The sequence below is a fragment of the Lynx rufus genome, unplaced genomic scaffold, assembly GCF_022079265.1.
Source record: "Lynx rufus isolate CCGP_SWC_20201006 ecotype Redwood Valley unplaced genomic scaffold, mLynRuf1.p SCAF_21, whole genome shotgun sequence".
Lineage (NCBI taxonomy): Eukaryota > Metazoa > Chordata > Mammalia > Carnivora > Felidae > Lynx > Lynx rufus.
Genome location: NW_025814836.1, coordinates 11,600,886 through 11,621,079, shown reverse-complemented (window position 1 = coordinate 11,621,079; position 20,194 = coordinate 11,600,886). Strand labels below are relative to the sequence as shown.

Below are 20,194 nucleotides of genomic sequence, written 5' to 3'. Positions count from 1 at the left end.
AAGATCTATCCTGTGGAGGAGCCCTGCCTACAACTGCAAGCCTGGATGGCCCCAGTGGGGGCACCAGGCCAGGAAGGAGACATACGGGCCTATCAGTTTGGATTCCTTACGAAAAAATGTTCTAATACTCAGAGCTGTCCCAGAATAGAACAGTCTATCCCAGGATGCAGAGGCCCCAGACTAGAGCCCAGTGCTCCCCAGACACCACCCTCAAGACTCTGACAGATTTACATACCAACTTTATTAGCCCTGCCACAAAAGAGGCATCATTTGCTGTTTTAAAAAATAAACCTTAGGGGTATCTGGATGGCTCAGTCGGCTAAGTGTCCGACTTTGGCTCAGTTCATGATCTCAAGGTCTGTGGGTTCAAGCCCCGCATTGGGCTCTGTGCTGATGGCTCAGAGCCTGGAGCCTGCTTCAAATTTTGTACCTCCCCCTCTCTCTGCCCCTCCCCTGCTCATACTCTGACTCTGTCTCTCTCTCAAAGATAAATAAAAAGATTTTTTTTAATTTTTTTTTATGTTTATTTTTGACAGAGAGAGAGAAACAGAGCATGAGTGGAGGAGGGGCAGAGAGAGGGAGACACAGAATCTGAAGCAGGCTCCAGGCTCTGAGCTGTCAGCACAGAGCCTGATGCGGGGCTCAAACTCACGGACCGCGAGATCATGACCTGAGCTGAAGTCAGATGCCCAACCAACTGAGCCACCCAGGCACCCCTAAAAAAAAATTTTTTTTAAATAAACCTTAGACAAATCTTTCAATTCTAGCTATGGGCTCTCAGCTGGGAGACATATTTTCCTTTCTTCTTTTTTTTTTTTTTTTAGATTAACAAGTGTTAGATAAGTATCAAAGGCGTATTAGTAGGAATTGCAAACTTTTTCCTTGATATATTTAGGATTGAAATAAAATTCAAAAGATCATCCATCCTCTTCTCTCCTGAAATTCAACCGCACTCCCCGCCAAAATCTCCTTGGAAAATACCGGACCTAATGATCTACACAGCCCTGCAATCATGAGCTTCTGGACCCCTGCATCCCTCCTCCAAAGCTGAATAGCCCTAGTCTCTTTAAGCCTTGTTCAAATGGTTTCAAGCCCTCTCATCACCCCGGTTACTCTCCATGGACAAGTGCCAGTTTGCTTCATATGCGGTCTCAGCAGCACCAAAGAGAACAAATCTGTAATTGCACCGGGATATTACCCTTCCATTACCGCAGTCCCAGGTCACGTCTGCTGTCCAGCAGCCCCACTGCAATGCCGGGGCTCACTGTGCTTTCTCAGGATGAAAACCTCCATCTGTGTCTTTTTCCCCGGGTGGTGCAGAGACACGTCCTCCCGGGCACACCCTTGATCATTGGTTGCTTTTGGACGGACTAGATGACACTTATCCCACGAGGCGGTCTGGGATCAGTAGACGGAAAACAACTCTCTTACAATTGGGTTTGTTCAAACACAGGCTAAACTGGCCTAGTGTGGTACTGCCTGCCTATCCATGAGGTTTGCAGGCAGAATTCATCCGGAGGTCACGCAGCTGCCAAAGCGTGGCCAGCACTTGGTGAGAATGCCTCCCGCTCTAAAATCCCCTGCTTCTATCACACAACACTCGAAGACGGAGGAAGAGCAAGCGCCACGTGGGCTCACGTGCAAGAGCCAAGGGCGCCGTGACGGAAAAACACGACGGGCATCACGCCTACTCTTGGCCCTGGACGGTCCAGAGCGTCATCAGCTTTTCTGCCACAAATCACTTCATGCTCACCACCACCCTGTGAAGTGAGGCATCCCAGTTTGCAAATGACAGATGAGCTCGGGTCAAATCACTTCTCTGGGTCGCCCAGGAGGTTGGCAGAGCCAGGATGCCAAATTAGTCGTCTCTGACACCATCGTCCGGGTTCATCCTATGCTTCCCTGCAAATCACAGGAGGAAATGGGAAAGGCCAAGGGCCATCAGTTGGTGGGAATCTGGAATGCTAGGGTAAGCAGTTTTGATTGAATGCAGGAGAGAAGAAAAAGACCACAGCTTTTTTTGATAAGGAGTTATTTTTTCATCTCTGTAAACGCTTGACATCAGTTAAGAATTTAAAAATAGAAGGAATAATAAAACAAGGGGAAAGAAATGAAAGATAAGGCCCTTGAGAGGCAACTAAGGAATGGGGGTCCTCAGCAGCGTTGGTGACCGGCCGGCCTCTGATCAGAGAAACAGTGAAGAGTGAACCCCACAGGGACGAAGGCACGTGCTTCTCAAACCACCTTTCTGGAAAGTGCATCTCCAGCATCTTTGAGGAAGAAGCTGGAGAGCTTCATGACTTACATCCCAACACCAGCCTGTCATGCACGTTAACTGCTTGTCCCCGGGAATTCAGAACTCCAGGATGTTTGCCATTTGCTCACAGGGTTATCGAGAATTGCTGTGATGGACTCAACCAGCTTCTCAACGATTAACTCCTACATGGGGCTTATCAAACAGCTTCAGATCCCTTTAGTGTCCACCCAAACACACACATGGCCTTCACCGATGTAACTGTCCATACAGAATTACAAAGGAACCAGGGACACAACGGTCACAACCAGGCACGGGGGTGATGTGACAAGCGGGTCAGAGCTGGGAAGAGGGTCTACGACAGCATCCGCTGCTTCCGAGTTCAAACCACCTACAGAAGGTGCGTTCATGCACTCGTGTCGGCTTCGAAATACTAGATTAAAGAGCGTGAGGTACGCATAACACCTGCGCACTTTCTGGAACTCGTGCAAAATTTCAGCAAGCACCACAGAGCCCCAGCCAGTAGGAAAACATTTGAAAACTTTATTTAAAGCGCTATTATATATAAGGAAAGGTCCAGAGTGAGATTTCTCATAGCTTATGAATATTTATTATAATACATTCTTGAAAACAACCAAAAAATTAAGTACAGTATAAATAGGAAACAGATTTATGAGTCAGTCACATGTTTACATTATGCAAATTATAGTTAAAGACCTATAACCAGGATATTGTTAAATGCCGAAGAAAGGTGGGGGGAGGGGGGGAGCGCTGCTGATATTTGGACGTTTGCTTAAAATCGGCAAGTGATATTTTGAGTTTTGTTGACAATCTGTTCGCCGAAGAGTCCCTGTGGGCACATCTTGTTACTTTCGCTAACCTGGTGGTGGAGTCCCAAATCCAAGGCAATGCCGAAGGCCTGGGGTTCTCATAGCCCCTCTGTTCATGGCAACCAAGGCTTTGTTGGACAGAAATGGAAAGAGTCCTGAACCTGAACCAGAAAGCTCTCACACACAGCAGCCACTCTCAGCCTTGGACCAATGAAGAGGCTAGCTAAGAACACTTGTGTCTCCAGATGAACAAGAAAAGAAGCAGAAACAACAGTCTCTGGGCTGAATAACTTTCTCCAGTCCAGGATACCACCTTGGGCTTTGTGACACCAATCAAGCAGTGTCCTCTGAGTACAAATGCTGGGTACACAGGGTGAAAAGCAAAGGTCTTTCTCCAGGGGGGCTGGAGAGCTGAAGAAAGCCCCCTCTGCAAACTGTAGTTAAAGATCTGTAACCCCAAACTTTCACCAGATAACACATCGTTTACAGAGGGCCGACTGATAAAGGGTTGGTTTGGTCTTTTTTAATTTCTTATTAGGAAAATAATACATGGTCACTGAAAAAAACATCCATAAAACACAGAAAAGTATAATCAAGGAGAAAATTTCCAAAATAGAAAGGAGACTGGGGCACCTGGGTGGCTCAGTCGGTTAAGCTTCTGACTTCGGCTCAGGTCAGGATCTCACGGTTTGTGGGTTAGAGCTCCACGCAGGGCTCTGCCCTGACAGTTCAGAGCCTGGAGCCTGCTTCAGATTCTGTGTCTCCCTCTCCCTCTCTGCCCCTGTCCTGCTCATGCTCTGTGTATCTCAGCAATAAAATAAACATTAAAAAAAAAGTTTTTATAGAATGGAACTTAAATTGGGGCCCCCTTGAAGTCAGAGACTTCAAAGGTGTTTTGCTTACAGCTCACCGGTGCCCTGGGCCCCAGGTGGAATGATGGGCTGGGAACCTTCTCCCCTAGCCACCTCCTGCCGCCCGCTACCAACAGCCCCAGATCCCTACCCCATATGCAACTCAGCACTCACTCCAAGGAGCTGAAATCAGTCACAAATGGTCTCTTCATAATGCAGCGGAAGAATAAATGAGTTACAGATTAAATAAACTTCCTCACCAGAAACAAAACCCCACCCAATCATCACCTTGCAAAACTCCCCTGCAACGCACTAGCTGTGTGGCCCGAGGCAAATTACTTGACCATCAGAGGCCTGATTTGTACATGGGGGATAAGAATAGTCCCTGTGCTTCATAGGACTGTGGGGACACTCCAACAAAAGGGCTCCACCCTCTGCACACAACCCGTACATGTTATTAACAACAACAGCACGTACTACCCTCAAAGGCAGCTCGGAATACAGTCATCGTGGGTATGAGGGTGTCTGGTGTCTTTTTTTTTTTTCACGTTTATTTATTTTTGAGAGAGAGAGAGAGTGAGAGCCAGGGAGGAGCAGAGAGAGAGAAAGGGAGACACAGAATCCAAAACAGGCTCTAGGCTCTGAGCTGTCAACACAGAGCCCGATGCGGGGCTCGAACCCACAAACCGTGAGATTTGACCTGACCCGAAGTCAGGCGCTTAACCGACTGAGCCACCCAGGCTCTCCGAAGGTGTCGAGTGCCTTAATACAAAAGCCAATATGTGTGTCAATAAACAAAAATAATGCGCTATCAGATCTCTAAAGGCTGAAAATAAATCACTTCTGCCTTGATATTCTTCTAGGTCCGGCCTAAGAGTACAACCACCATTCCATGTATTTAATTCCATTAGCTGCAAAAGCAATTCAATAGAATTCTTGCTTAATCCATTAATAACCACCAACCTGTCTTTGTGTCCTGGGGATTAACCAAGGCTAATATTTTATGTTGAGGTTCGTCACGGTACATGGTGCAAAAGCAAACAGACGAAGCTTCCAGTTTAATCTGAAAAAAAAAAAATAATAATGAAATCACCATTTTGTTCTGTCATCCTGGTAAGGGCACGGGAAATGACTTAACAATTAACTAGCACAATATTCACCAAAAGAACTGTTACGCGGAGGTTAATTTGACAGGATGGAGGCAATTTAGAAATGGAAACCTTTACCCACTCTGAGCTAAACACAAGTGGCAAGTGACAAAGGCCCTTCCTTTGTCTCCCACCCAGCAAAATCCTCTCCATCCATTGTTTACTTGTCCATCTATCCAAGGACTGATTAAATACTTACTCAACTGATACCCTTCCAGTCCCTCCCTTCCATATGCTTTGGGCTTCATCAGCCTCCCCCACCCAAATCCCCCTTGGGCCTCAGCCTACAAAAGCCAATGGCCACACGCTCACCTCGGGCTTGCACCTGCCAGGCTGGCCTCCACTGTATTCCTGTGGCCACTCCATGGAAACAGCCTCAACAAGCCTGCGTCCACCCACGATGCCACTCAGGCTGCCTGCCGCCCTGCCACTGGTCTCCGCAAGCCGTCTCAATAAACCCATACCCTCTCTGGGCCCTGCAGGCTCAGCTCTGGGTCTGGGGCGGCCCAGGGGCAGAGAACCTCAGTGCCGGTGCCTGTGTGCTTATGAACCAGAGGAACACCAAGCAGCATGTGTGGAGCCTGTAATGCGGGGACTGTCCGAGAGCCTTCTCGAAAGCGCTGCCATCCCAGCCCTCTTTGGGGCCATCGAGCCCACTGCTCCTGGCTCCCAAAGCAAAAGGCCAACATGTTCCACTGCAAAGCCTGTTTTGAAAACCGAGGAGAGTATAAGAAAATGAGAAAAGAATGTGTCAGCTGAGCGAGGCAGGCAGGATGCCTGTAAAAGTTTACAGCAGGCCTCCGTGGTTTTGGAGAACGTTTCTTAACAAATTCAAGTCACCGTTAGGGACAGTCTCCGAGCTGGCCCTCCCACGGTGGTTCTGTGAAGCACAGTTTACCCACTAGGGGGCTGTTACAGGCCATTAAAAACAATACATACAGGAGCCCCTGACTGTCTCAGTGGGTGAAGCATGCGACTCTCGATCTTGGGGTTGGAGGTTTGAGTCCCATTTTAGGTGTAGCGATTACTTAAAAATAAAATCTTTTTTTTTTTTTACATTTTTTAATGTTTATTTATTTTTGAGAGCAAAAGAGACACAGCATGAGTGGGGAAGGGCCAGAGAGAGAGGGAGACACAGAATCTACAGCAGGCTCCAGGCTCTGAGCTCCGAGCTGTCAGTGCAGAGCCTGATGCAGGGCTCGAACTCATGAACCACGAGATCATGACCTGAGCCAAAGTCGGATGCTCAACCAACTGAGCCACCCAGGCGCCCCCAGAAATAAAATCTTTTCAAAAATATACACACAGAGCATTGTATTGGCATAAAAAGATGTTTCTTACAGACAATATTGTATTCTGAGAGGACCTGAATGCTTAAAATGTATATGCAGAAATAAAAATCAAATGAAACATGTCAAAATGTTCACAGCAGTTAGCTTTGGTTTTTTTTAATTCTATCTGTCCCTGGCTACAGTTTCCCAAATATTATACAAAATATTATTAATTATGCAATTAATAATACAATTAATTATCCCAGCATATGGTGGTTTATTACCAGAAAAAAAAAATCATAAGTATTACTGTTTAAACGTGATAGGACAATTTCAAGACTGGAAACAGTTCATTAGGACTTTTTGAAGAACCAGATCGATGGGGTACGACATATCCTCAAACCGCTTTCTCATCTTCCTTTTTGTTTGGAAAAATTTCTCTGGATTCAAAAAGAAAAGTTAAATTTGCTAAAAGCGATGAGGAGGTCCGATGCCACCCCAAATTAGACTATTTCAACCACTAAGTGGTACAAAACGGCTACCATTGCTTAAGTAATTGCTGAAATGGTAGGAAAACAAATGGATAATGTTCTCGTGGAAACTTATTTTCCTTTAAGGGGGAGAAGCAGATAGATATAAAGTCATTTCAGCATTTCTATCACATGAAAACAACTTAATTTTAAAAACTGTCTTATTTTGTTATGTGTTTGCTAAGAACACTAAAATTACTGGCTCACTGAGCACACGTACATATTCGGGTTTTTTAAGGAAGGAAATCTCATAAATAAGCGTGAAATGAAAGCAGAGGATTGAAACTGCATCCCAAGGTACTCCAGGGCTAACTCTTGTATTTCACCAGCGTCTCAGGTTATCTAGGCTCCCCCACACTCGGTCCCACCCTGCAGCCCACAGCGTCTGGCTCCCCAAGAATTAGCAACCCTCCCTAACCCTAATGGACAGCTTGCGTCCTCTTCCGGCTTAACCGCCACTAGGGGGCGCCGAAAGCGTGTGCGTGCAGGGACCTCCCTCTGCAGATCAACAATGTGGAATCACCCCAGAGATTCATCTAGGAGTTGATTATGAATTAGCATCTCCAAAATCTCAAGGAAGCCACACTATATAAGCTGCACCAGCCACTTTCCTAATTAACTCTGGAACAACCCCACTATGCCGGGTAGACAGCAATGATATCTGATACGAGTAAAATCTTATAAAACAAGAAAATCTTGTCTCTTCGAACATCAGACTCAAATCTGAAAGAAACGTGACTGACTTAGGTACAGCCCAAGATTCACATATTCTTTTTACTTACTGCATGGGGAAAAAACATTCTTAAAGGTAACACGATTTTAAAATTTTACCCACAGTCCCACCATCCTAACAAATAAATGTTTTTCATTTCTCTCTGTTCCCTTCCAGTCCTTATTCAAAAGGCAATCTTGGGGCGCCTGGGTGGTTCAGTCGGTTAAGCGTCTGATTTAGGCTCCGGTCATGATCTCATGGTTCATGGGTTCGAGCCCCACATCGGGCTCTGTACTGACAGTATGGAATCTGCTTTGGATTGTCTCTACCCTTTTCTCTCTCTCCCTTTCTCTCTGCTCCTCCCCTACTCGCTCTCTATCAAAATAAACTTTTTTTTAAAAAATGCAATCTTATCGGTACTAAAAATCATTTTTTATATAATTACATTCCAGCTGACAAAACTTCATTCCAAATCACAAAATTTTAAAACTGAGCCAAACCCTAGAGACCAAAGAGCAACCAATCCCCTCATTTTACACATGGGGAAACTGAGGCCCAACCAGGCATCACACAGTGTCTCCTTCAGTCCCCATAACAACAGTACAAGATAAGCTCTGTTATTGTCCCAGTTTTAAATATAAGAACACCAAAACCAGAGAGGTTAAGACACTTGCTCAAGATCACACAGCTAGTAAGCGGTAAATGTGGGATTCACAACAGGCTGTCTCACTCACTGCCTCGCATAACTGGACTTTATACTCAGGACTCCCAAAGCCTATTCTAGGATTCCTTCTGCTTCTCAAAGTGGAATTATTCTAGCATTCACTCTGGAAGTTATTATTTTCTTAATCTATAATATTCATACTAGTACTGACATTCTACTTTCTAGTGAGCTAGATTTTTCCAGAGCTTTCTACCAACAAGGAACATCACACATACCTGCTCCCCAGTGGGAAGAGAGAAAACCTCTACTGAGGACCGTATCCCTTCCCTGAGTGTCGCATAATAACCCAGAGTTGCTTCCAGATGCCTTTCAGGGTCATCTTCCAAAATATCCACTGGGTAAATGCCTGCAAGGAGGAAAGACAGCAAGAAATGACATTAGATTTACTCTTTTGTTAAAGGGAAAGTCCTTTATTTCTTGAAGTTTGGTGTATGTGTATGTGTGTGTTTGAGAGAGAGAAGGCATGAGGTGGGGGGGGGGGGGGGTAAGTGAGGGAGAGAGAGAATCCCAAGCAGGCTCCACGCTGTCAGGGCAAAGCCCAACGTGAGGATCAATCTCAGGAACCATGAAATCATGATCTGAGCTGAAATCAAGAATCAGACATTTAACCAACTGAGCCATCCAGGCGCCCTGCTGGGTTTTGTTTTTTGTTTTTTGTTTTAAGCACACAATTAACACTTGCTGTAAAAATTATGTCCACCTATTTTTTTTTTTTTTTCAATGAAAAAGTGCTGCAACAGATGCCAAAAGAAACCAGAAGACATTCCCAATGGCAGGGGTGGCAGCAACCCTGGAGGGATAGGACATTCCACCCACACCCTCTTGCAACGCTACAGAAACTTCCTTCCATAAACCCAAACCATCAAATGGGTTCCCAAGTATCTGTCTTCCCAGAGGGTCAGCCACAGCAGCCATGTGCACAGGCAGATACCTTGAGAGCCCACGCTAGCTGGTTAGAACTTTTTTTTTTTTTTCTGAGAGAGAGAGAGAGGGCGCGCAAGCAAAGGGCAGAGACAGAGAGAGAGGGAGAGAGAGGGAAATCTGGGGCTCATCGGAAGCGGGGCTCGAGCTCACCCGATGCGGGGCTCAAACTCATGAACCGTGAGATCATGACCTGAGTGGAAGTCAGATGCTTAACGACTAAGCTACCTGGGCACCCTGGTTAGAACCTTGATAACACTGACAAAGCCAGCTTGAGTTTTGCCAGCTTCCATATTCGCTGCGCAGGCTGATAAGATTTGCCAATTCTTCTCCCTGAGTTGGGCTACTGTTGTGTAAGAGAGTTGAAATGTACTCGTTAGTAGGAACTGTAAAGCCGCATGTCCATACACAGGGAGACTAGTGTATATATTAATTTGCAAGTTTTCCCCTGGCTCCTCCTCAGCATCTCTTTCTTATCATCGCACTTGTAAAGGAAAATTACATCCTTGAATAATCATACAAATTGATAGCATCCAATTCAGCTTGGAAGCAGCAGTCGGCTTTCCCCTGAGATGCTGGCTGGCCTCTGGCTGGCGTGTGCCCAAGTGGGAGGGGACTCTGTCGCCCCCTTCTCTTCTGTGGATCCTGCCTCTGATTCAGCTCTGGGCCTCCTACGGGGGTGAGGCTGCCAAAATGGCTGCCTGATCACCCCCTTCCTCCTCCTCCCCTCCTCTACCTCCTCCAGAAAGATAAGCCTTCACATAAACACTCACAGAGATAGCGGCTTCCCACCTTTCTCTCAGAACCTCCATTCCTCCTGCCAGCTACTTTTCAGGAAACGGGCTGCTGTTAGCACCAAAGGGTTTCAAGCGCCCAGTCTTTGCCTGTGAGGAATGTTACTGCCATGGATTCGTTACTGGGGGAAACGCTCACAGGAAAGGAGGGATGTCAGGAACGCCTGTGGACCAGGGCCCCGCCTCTGCATATGCCCAAACCCTGCCCCGGGCTTTACATGCTGACAGTGTCATGGGCACACACAGACTGACAGAGAGATGAGCAAATACATTCTCCCGCTATTCAATGTTCTAAAAAAGGATGTGAGGGGCGCCTGGGTGGCTCAGTCAGTTAAGCGTCTGACTCTTGATTTCGGCTCAGGTCGTGATCTCACGGTTCGTGGGATCGAGCCCCGCATCGGGGGGCTGACAGCTCTCCTGTTCTCTCTCCCTCTCTCCCTGCCACTCCCCCACATTCTCTCTCTCTCTCTCTCTCTCTCTCTCAAAATAAATACACATTAAAAAAAAATATTTGAGTATAAAATGTGTACCCAAAAATTACAACTATAAATGCACTGATACAAATGTTTCAAATAAAGACAGAAGAATTAACAGTCCTCTTGGTGACTATGAAAAAGTCCATGATGAACTCTGGGATCTCTCCCTCTTAAAAAGGGTTGTATCTCTGTATAGCCAACATATTCTGTTGCAAAAGACACACATTGGTGGACGGACACACACACACACACACACACACACACACACAGAGTCAAGGAGGTCCAGACTCCTCCCTTTGAGCCCAGAAGCCCCAGAAACCAACCAGACATTGCAGGCTGAACCTGTAGACCTCCCCTACACCCTACTGGGCCTTCCAAGCCCAGAGGGATCCAAGCTGGAACCCCGGCTCCTACCTCAGGGTCCACTTCAAACCTGTCACCAAGACCTGCCTGCGTCACCTGTCTCCATGCTCATCCTCAGTCCTGAACCTCAGCATCTCAGCCACCTGCCACCCGCCATCGACCAAAATAACCCAGCTAGGTTGCCTGGGGCCCAGGTCCAGCAGGATGCTGAGTGCTCTCTAGCCCTTATTTCACTCAGTTGGCTTAACCCCCGTTTCCAGAGGAGGAAACTGAGGCCAAGAGGAGAATGCGCGGCTAGTCAGTGGCACCAGCAGGTCATGAAGCTCCGGCTGATTCCAAAATCGGTGTAACAGTCAGATTATGTCAGCGATCCCATCGAAAACGATCTCCTCCACCCAGCTCCGAAGGCCCTTCATAATTCCACGCCCCCTTCACCCAACACGCTTCTACACCTGCACCCCCCACTCCTTCTATCGTGACCTCCCCAAGGCCCATCTCAAAAACCGGCACTCCCTGAAGCCTTCACGGAGCCCCCAAAGGCAAGGGCTCTGGGGGCCTCTGAGTCCTGTGTTCGAATCCCAACTCGGCTTAGGATGGGACTGAATCTGTCTCTGCGGCCTCCCCTGCCCATCAGGGCCTCACATGCATGAACTCGCTGGGCCAGAGAGGCAGCCTCACCCCACTGGCTCCCAAGCGAGGAACACGGAGTGCTCCTCAGAGCACCTGGTGCTCACGCTTCTCTCCTCTCCCACCCTGCCGCCGAGACCCCTCCCCAGGCTTTTCCCACCCCGAGCAACTTAGGAAATCTGGGCGGGTGTGTAGCCGGGCTCTCTGTTCAAACCGCTCTTCACTTCCTCTAGACAGTCGAGTGGCTTCCCGCAGCTATGAAAAAAGACCGTGCACGTTCAAATGAATTAAGAAAAACAAACTGGAAAGAGGGTGGCTTCAACCCTGAAGCACCCAACTCAAGCTGCATGTTCGCCCCATGAAAACAGCTTCAAGAACACGCTCTCCTAACTGCCCCCAGGAGCTCTGTCTCAGGAGCGAGTAAAGACCCCCCCCCCCCTTATACTCTCTGTTGCTGGGATCTTCTCAGGAGCGATGCCTGTCAGACCCAGGCATCTAGTGCACTCCAGTGAGGTCGACGGCTGCCAGGAGAGGGTCACCAACCAGCTCCACCGAGAAGCTGAACTTGGCCCCTTGGGGGTCAGGGAGGACACTGTGGTCTTCAGGGCTTTGAGACAAAGGACACCCCACCAGGGCCACAGGGCCCAGAAAGCCTGGGAGCTCCTGGGGGGCCCAGCGAGGTTCCTGCTTGGCTCCCCTACAGGCTGCCAAGGGTTACCTGGCATCAGTTCTGGTCGCCTGTGGTCAGGAGAAATGCAATGAATGTGTTTTGCTCCTTACACACCATGAAATCATTTCCCCTGCTGCTTCCGCTGCTGAGGCTGGGAGACCCCCTCAGAGAACTTGGGGGGAGGGGCAGTAACCTCAGGACACCCTTGGCCTTCCTGCCTCCACTGTCAGCTGGGCCCAGGGGCAGAACCCTGGGGTGGGGGTGGGGTGGGGGTCTTCTCAGCAGGAAGGCCACCAGAAAAACCGGGCCTGCCTCTGGGGGTCAGGACCCGGGAGGGCACAGACTAACCTTCTGGGAAGCGGAGGGCACCTTTGAGCATCTCAGGCCCCACACAAAACACGGCACCCATGCCGCACCCAGGCCGGCTTCCCCTTTAATGCCTCCAAGCCAGGCATAGACCCCACACTCCCCAGAAGTGTCCTGGGACAGGCAAACCAGTCTGGGGGAGGCGGCTCAATTCTTCAGCCCTTTGGGTTTTAATTAGTTCTCCTCCGCCTGGGCGGTAAGTGGGGGGGCAGGAGCTCCCCCATAAGAAAAGCTCCAGCAGCTTCACTCTTACAAAATGTGTGGGTTCAGTTTCTAGAAATCTGCGTGGGAATGAAAAAAGGAAACGCTTCAGGCAGGAGGAGGGGGACATCCAGTACCCGCTGGGAAAGGGGACCCCTGCTCTCCCAGGGGAATAAAGACCCCTGCCCAACTTGGCAGGAAGAGAGACTCCCTCCCCAGCCCAGGATGAGCATACACACACACACACACACACACACACACACACACACACAGGAGACCCCGAGAGAGGAAGGAAGCCTCCCACCCACTCACCCCCCAGACCGCAAGGGCACACTTGGGCAGTGCCCAGGGGCCTCCAGGAAGTAAACAAGTCTGGGACGTCTGACGCAGGCGCTCTGGAGGCTGAGCTGGGACCGCCGCACTGGCTTCGCTGGTGATGGAAGGCAGACTCCGGGCAGGGGCTTCCAGATGTGAAATGCTAACAGGCTTTAATGGCTTCAACTGAACAGGAAATGTTTTTCCAAAGCCAAAAGAATGTAATCTTTTCAGTACAATGTAAAATGCTTTTATGAAAAAGACACCCAGTTGAAATGATAATTCACTGCAGCCTGTAAAAAAAAAAATGAGATCCCCAAACGAGCCCCCAATTTAAGAATTCACATTAAGCGTATGTTTGCTGTAGTCACCGGAACAACGACACAACGTGGTACCTCTTAAAGCATACTTCTAGGGAAAATACTTGAATCATCATTCAGGATCTTTGTACTGAAGTCCCAGTTCCCAGGGCTGCACGGATGGTACCCAACACTCCCCCAAGCCACTGCCTGTTACCCACTGCTGATCAGCCACGGCCACTCCAGGGCCACCCACTGCTGCTCAGTCTGGCAAAGCCTAATGCTCTAGAACCTTCTCAGCACTCTTTGGTCCTCCCAATATAAAGAGCAATGCTGGGGCACCCGGGTGGCTCAGTCGGTTCAGCATCCAAATTCAGCTCAGTCCATGAGCTCACACTGCATGAGTTCCAGCCCCGCATCGGGCTCACTGTTGTTAGCTCAGAGCCCGCTTCGGATCCTCTGTCCCCCACCCCCCCCCCCACTTCTCTCTCTCTCTCTGCCCTTCCTCCACTTGTGCTCTCTCTCTCTCTCAAAAAAAAAAAAAAACAATGCCAATTAATGAAGACATCGAAAGATGTCTTGAAAGATCTGCACTTACCCATTTATTCAGTATCGCTTGCAAAATATTCTCTCCGAATACCACCTCAAACAAATATGAAGAAAGTTCTTTCATTTTGGGAAAGTGGGATTTTTCTCATATGGGACTATGATCATGAGAAACATGAATAAAGATATTTTAAACTTTCCTAGCCCTGCTCTTGAGAATGTTGACCCCAATGAAAGCCTCTATCTACCCATCAGTAATTACATGGCCTTATGTCATCAGAAAAGCTGACTGTAATCACTTGATTTTTTTGTAGTAATGTACGTTGTCATTCTTGAAGTATAGCTAACGAATCTTGCTCATGATATGTGAAAAAATTTCTAAGAATACAAAATTAGAAGGTAGTATTCCACTTTTATTTTTCAACAATGGTTAAGAGTTGGTATTCCTAACATACGTTTGGTTTTTTTTTTTTTTTTGCTTTCCTTTATTTTTCATACAAGTGGTCTGCTGTTTCTTCAAAAATCAATTTTCTTCTCAAAGGAACTTATAAGAGGGGCTCCTGGGTGGCTCAGTCGGTTAAGCATCCAACTTCGGCTTAGGTCATGATCTCGTGGTTCATGAGTTCAAGCCCCATGTCGGGCTCTGTGCTGACAGCTCAGAGCCTCGAGCCTGCTTCGGATTCTGTGTCTCCCCCGTCTCCCCCCACTCACGCTCTATCTCTCTCTCTCTCTCTCAAAAAATGAATAAACATTAAAAAAAATTAAAGAAACTCGTAAGAAAGAATCCATATTACAGAAGAAACTGCCAGTGAGGATTAAGTGACTAATTCTGGACTTAGCAGGAAACACGGACACTAGTTTGTAACCAGAGAGAGAAGGGCACCAGGAGAGACCAGAAGCACGGAGCAAGAGATGTCCATGCAGATCTGAACCCAGGCGTTCCACACACCCACGGCAGGGAGGGCAGCACCTAATGGGAGAAGATTCCCAAATGCCACCTCCATTGCTCAGGATTCAGGACCAGGAACTCATCAGGCTCCCCAGTTTCTAGCGAGGCATGTGTTTTGCTGCACGACGCGCTCCCAGAGCTGCGTGTCTTCAAGCTGTATGCTTTAAAACTCAGTATTCACCATGCAAACTGCATCTTAAGCCTCCGAAGCATCCACCACAGGATGCCTTAAAACTGAGAACTACTCATCACCTAAAAGATGAGTATGTTTAACTAAAAAACAAAAGAGGGTTATTGCGTATACAGGTATCCCCTGCTCTTCCCAAGTTTACATTATGCCCCTTTGCTTTCATGAAAGAGCTACGTTAGTACCCGTTTTTGCTCACTGAAAAAATCCAAACAGGTCTTTCCCTTTTATGATGAAAGGTGAGAAGCAAAAACAGTGTTCCGCATCGGTTCTGCAGTGAGCCCTTACAGACAAGGCACAAGGCACACACAGGGAGCACAGACAGTGGTCGGGAGAAATTCCTTTCCCGGAAAGGATCTCAGCATCTCAGCATCAAGCTGCCGGAACTTCTGACGGTGTCTGTGAGCACCTGCGCTTTATCTCGATTTATTTTATGTATCCCTTAGCAAGTTGTGTCCTAAGGTATCAGAAAAGCCTGCGACAGGTTATTTTTGGGACTAGGCATGCTCAAACACCATATAAGTCCATGGTAACTGATTCTTCTCTTTATGCCATTTCAGCCTCATAGGAAGGCTCTCCTTGCAGAGAGTGGGGGAAACCTGTAGTGAGAAATACCCACAGTTGAACAAAACATTGCCTGGCATTTACTTACTATCCTAAAACCCAAGTCTGCACAGCCATCACGAGGACTCTCCTCCTGCCATTCCAGCATTTTCCCAAGCACATCCCGTGAACACTTAGCTCCATAAGATATGCTGTGAACGGGGCTTCCAAGGCAGGCACGTTTCAAAATGGGGGCCTGCTGTCCTCAGAGCTCAGTGCTGGGAGCTCCGCGTGCCTATCAGCAAGCAGAAGGTGGAGAAATCCTGAAGCAGTGGAATTTGCTTAATCCAGCATTTATTTCCCATACTTATTTAACCAGGGACCCCTGTGTCCAAAACACCAACTGACAGATGAAAAGCACAACTTAGAGAAGAGTGAGGGGTTGGAGGAGGGAGGGTATTTTAAATTTTTTTATTTTAGAGAGAAAGGGGAGCAAGCAGGGGAGAGGAGCAGAGAGAGAGAGAGAGAGAGAGAGAGAGAGAGAGAGACTCTCAAGCAGGCTCCATACTCCACAGGGAGCCCAACTCAGGGCTCAATCCCAGGACCCTGGGATCATGACCTGAGCCGAAATCAAGAGTCGGACACTCAACCCAACTGACTGAGCCACCCAGGTGCCCCGGGAAGAGTGTTTTGAAGTAATATCAGGGCAGAAGGCAGCATCGCTCAGACAGAGAGCAAATATACAAATGCTCGGAGCCCAAAGGCCCACCAGCCAAGGGAGCCACGGTGACACAAGAGCGATCATCCACAGAAAAGAGCAGAAAACAGAAGGTGAAGCAAACATCCACTCAGATATTTTTGTTGCTTTTGAAGAGCATCTGATTGCCAAAATATTCTTAGCAAAGAATTGAGAAAAAAAAAACAGAAAGTTGGAAGACAGACTGTAGAATATGTTAGAATTTTTTGAGCAGATGAGCAAAACTGTCAACACACGGAAGCACGCTGGGAAAGGTCTGCAGGTGGTGGCGGGAAAGTTTCCTTCCCTGGTAATTGACAGGGAGCCTGTCGCTCTGTTATCACATATTTAGTATTGGCCCACTTGCAACTTGTCACTGCCTTGGCTGAGAATAAATCCCTCGTCCCGAGTCTAAGACGGTAAAATATGCCGATGACTTTATGTGCCCACCCACACAAAGGTTTATGGAACCCTAATTGCTTTTAATATGAAGGTCTCGTAATCTGACCACTGGTGCATCTTACTTGCAGGCAAGTGATACAGAGACAAAACTATTTCTTCCCCTGAATCATTCAAAAGGACATGACGTGGGAATGAAACACGCTGTTGTTTTTGCATCCAAAGAGGTGTCACATCGGAGGACAAATGTGAAGCCCTGCTTGGGGCAGGCGGGATGAAACGGCATCTCCAATGTATACTTCCTTCTGAATGGTAACCTGTAATTGTCTGACCCTGACAATTGTAGGAAGCTCGGGCTTTCCTCACCCCCGAACCTGAGCCGCTCCGTGCCATGTGATCATCACCACGGTGCCATATTTGTCTAACCTTTACTGAGAAGGAAGAAGGCTCGGGAGAACACAGAAAGCTTGACTCTTTGTATCCTGAATGTAATTGACCAAGAACTTGTGAAAATACCGAGCCCCGGTGTCAGTAACACCACCACAACACGCGATGGCCCCGAAGCTGATGGGAAAATGCTGTGGGGACCAACTGTCCAGAGCGGAACCAGAGCCCTAAACCACACAGGACGCAACGAGAGGAAGAAAAATAACTCCTCATCAACGTAATGCTTTTACCCGTTACTCACAGAATAACATTTCTCAGAACTCACCCCCAAACTGTGGCTCTTAATGGACTTCATAAACTTTCATCCAGAAAACCATATCTCTATGTATGCTCATCTATTACACTGCAAACAATAATACCTCTGAAGAGGAGGGAAAGATCGGCTTCTATCTGGCATGCCCAGCCCTGTGCAAAGCATCAGAGGGAGTTGAAAATAGACCAGGCCTCAGTGTCCACATCCCAGTTCTAGATTAAGTTGTGCACGCTGCAAAGTACTTAGACTCATCACCCAGACTACCACCCATGGAGAATGAATGGAAAAGAATAGGTTTAGGGGTGCCTGGGTGGCTCAGTGGGTTAAGCGTCCGATTTTGACTCAGGTCATGATCTCAGTTTGTGACTTCGAGACCCCCCCCCCGGCCCCCCGTTGGGCTCTGTGCTATCAGCTGGAGCCTGGAACCGGCTTCAGATTTCAGGTCTCCCTCTCTCTCTGCCCCCTCCCCCACTTGTGCTCTGCCTCTCTCTCTCTCTCTCTCTCAAAAATAAACATTAAAAAAAAAGAATGAATTTACCTGAATCCTAAAAAATTATTTACTTAGAAGAAAATTGTTCCCCCATAACTGGAAACGTGTCAAGGTAGCTACATTTTTATAAGGGCACTGGATCTTTTGTATAAAACTAAAACATAGGTGAAGATGTACACACCAAATACAAATAGTTGCATCAAAGTTAGTAGCCACTAAATTGCACCTAGCTGGCTCAGCGGGAAGTGCACAGGACTCTTAATCTCAGCGTCCTGAGTTTCCGACTCACCTTGGGCATAGAGATTACTTTAAAAAAATAAAATAAACTTTTAGAAAAGTACTAGCTGGGAGAAAACAGAATGAGAAAACAGAATGAGAAGTTCTCACATAAAATGTACCCTTTGGGGTGCCTAGGTGGCTCAGTTGGTTAAGCATCTAAATCTGATTTCTGCTAAGGTCATGATCTCAAGGTTTGTGAGACTGAGCCCGGAGTCAGGCTCTGTGCTGACAGCGTGGAGGCTGCTTGAGATATCTCCTTCTCCTTTTCCCTCTCTCTCTCTCTTTCTCTCTCCCTCTGCCCCTCCCCTGCTCACTTATGCATGCTCTCTCTCTCTCTCTCTCTCTCTCTCAAAATAACTAAATATTTCTTAAAAATAAATAAAATGTACATCTTCCATTCACATAGGGTTTTTTTCCAGTTTTACAAAAAGCTTTCACACAAGTACTTGCTTGTTTGAAATGTACGTCAACCCTTTGAAGTCAAGAAAGCACACAGAGCCTCACCCCATTTCTCAGATGTGGAAACGGAAGTTCAAAAACAGAAAGTCAGTAGTAGGGCTGGACTCAAACTCAGATCTTAAGATTTCCAGGGGAGCCTTTGCCAGCGCCCCCCCCTGTTTACTAATGTATATCATGTCAAGAGCCATGTGCTATAAGCCAGCACCAAATGGGAGCTAGCACTCAGCACAGCACTGCTTAAAATAATCCTTTTGAAGGCTGAATAATATTACGTTATATAATGTGTGTGTGTGTGTGTGTGTGTGTGTGTGTGTGTGTAAAACTGCCATTTTGTTTATCCATTCACCTGTTATTGAATACTTGGACCACTTTTGTCTTTTGGCTATTGTAAATAATGGTACAATGAACACGGATTTAGAAATATTTCTTTCGGCCCGTTTTCCCTTCTTTTGGGTGTATACACCCAGAACTTTCTATGTTTAATTTTTTTTTTAACTTTTTAAAAAAAGTTTATTTATTTGGGGCTCCTGGGTGGCTCAGTCGGTTAAGCATCTGTCTTTGGCTCTGGTCATGATCTCGTGGTCTGTGAGTTCAAGCCCCGCATCAGGCTCTGTGCTGACAGCTCAGAGCCTGGAGCCTGCTTTGCATTCTGTGTCTCCCTCTCTCTCTCTCTCTCTCTCTCTCTCTGAGATCCCTCCCCCACTCACTCGCACTCTCTCTCTCTCTCTCTCAAAAATAAATAAACATTAAAAGATTTTTTTAATAAAGTTTATTTATTTCTGAAAGAGAGAGAGAGAGAAAGGGAGCGCGAGTGCACATGCACGTGTCGGGGAGGGGCAGAGAGAGAGAGGGAGAGAAAATCCCAAGCATGTTGCCAACTGTCAGCACAGAGCCTGACACAGGGCTCAATCTGACAAATCGTGAGATCATGACCTGAGCCAAAGTCAAGAGCCGGACGCTCAACAGACTGAGCCACGCAGGTGCCCCATCTATGTTTAATTTTTTTAAGGAACCACCATACTGCTGTCCACAGTGGCTGCACAATTTTACGTCCCCATCAACAGCGCACAGGGGTTCCAATTTCCCCACATTCTTGTTATTTTCAACACTTGTTATTTTCTGGTTTTGCGGGGGAGGGGTTGATAACAGCCACTCTAAAGGGTGTGTGCAGTGATATCATTATGCTTTTAATTTGCGTTCCCCAAACGATTAGTGATGTTGAGCGTCTTTTCATGTGCTTGCTGGCCATCTGTATATCTTCTCTGGAGAAAGGTCTATTCAAGTATTTTGCCCAAACAGTCATAATTTGTAACCTGTATTTTGGGGGCGCCTGGGTGGCTCAGTCAGTTAAGCGGCCAACCTCAGCTCAGGTCATGATCTCGCCATTCACGAGTTCAAGCCCTGCGTCAGGCTCTGTGCTGTCAGCCTGGAGCCTGCTTCGGATTCTGTGTCTCCCTCTCTCTGCCCCTCCCCCTCTCACACCCTATCTTTCTCTCTCAAAAACAAAATAAACATTAAAACAAAATTTAAGGGGCGCTTGGGTGGCTCAGTCGG

General features: G+C 47.4%; 1 protein-coding gene across 3 annotated transcripts in view; it reads right to left on the bottom strand.

The window, feature by feature from the left end:
- Positions 1-20,194, bottom strand: part of LOC124517232 (protein FAM169B-like) — an 88,352-nt gene that overhangs the window by 58,743 nt on the left and 9,415 nt on the right. For 2 of the 3 annotated variants that reach the window (XM_047086531.1, XM_047086533.1), the window contains exons 2-3: positions 8,536-8,666; positions 4,899-4,998 (exon numbers count right to left, since the gene is read on the bottom strand). In XM_047086531.1, coding sequence (XP_046942487.1) covers positions 4,899-4,998; positions 8,536-8,666 — 231 coding nt within the window. Of the gene's footprint in view, positions 1-4,898; positions 4,999-5,395; positions 6,162-8,535; positions 8,667-20,194 lie in introns of those variants that run through there. The other variant, XM_047086532.1, reaches the window with a different exon arrangement.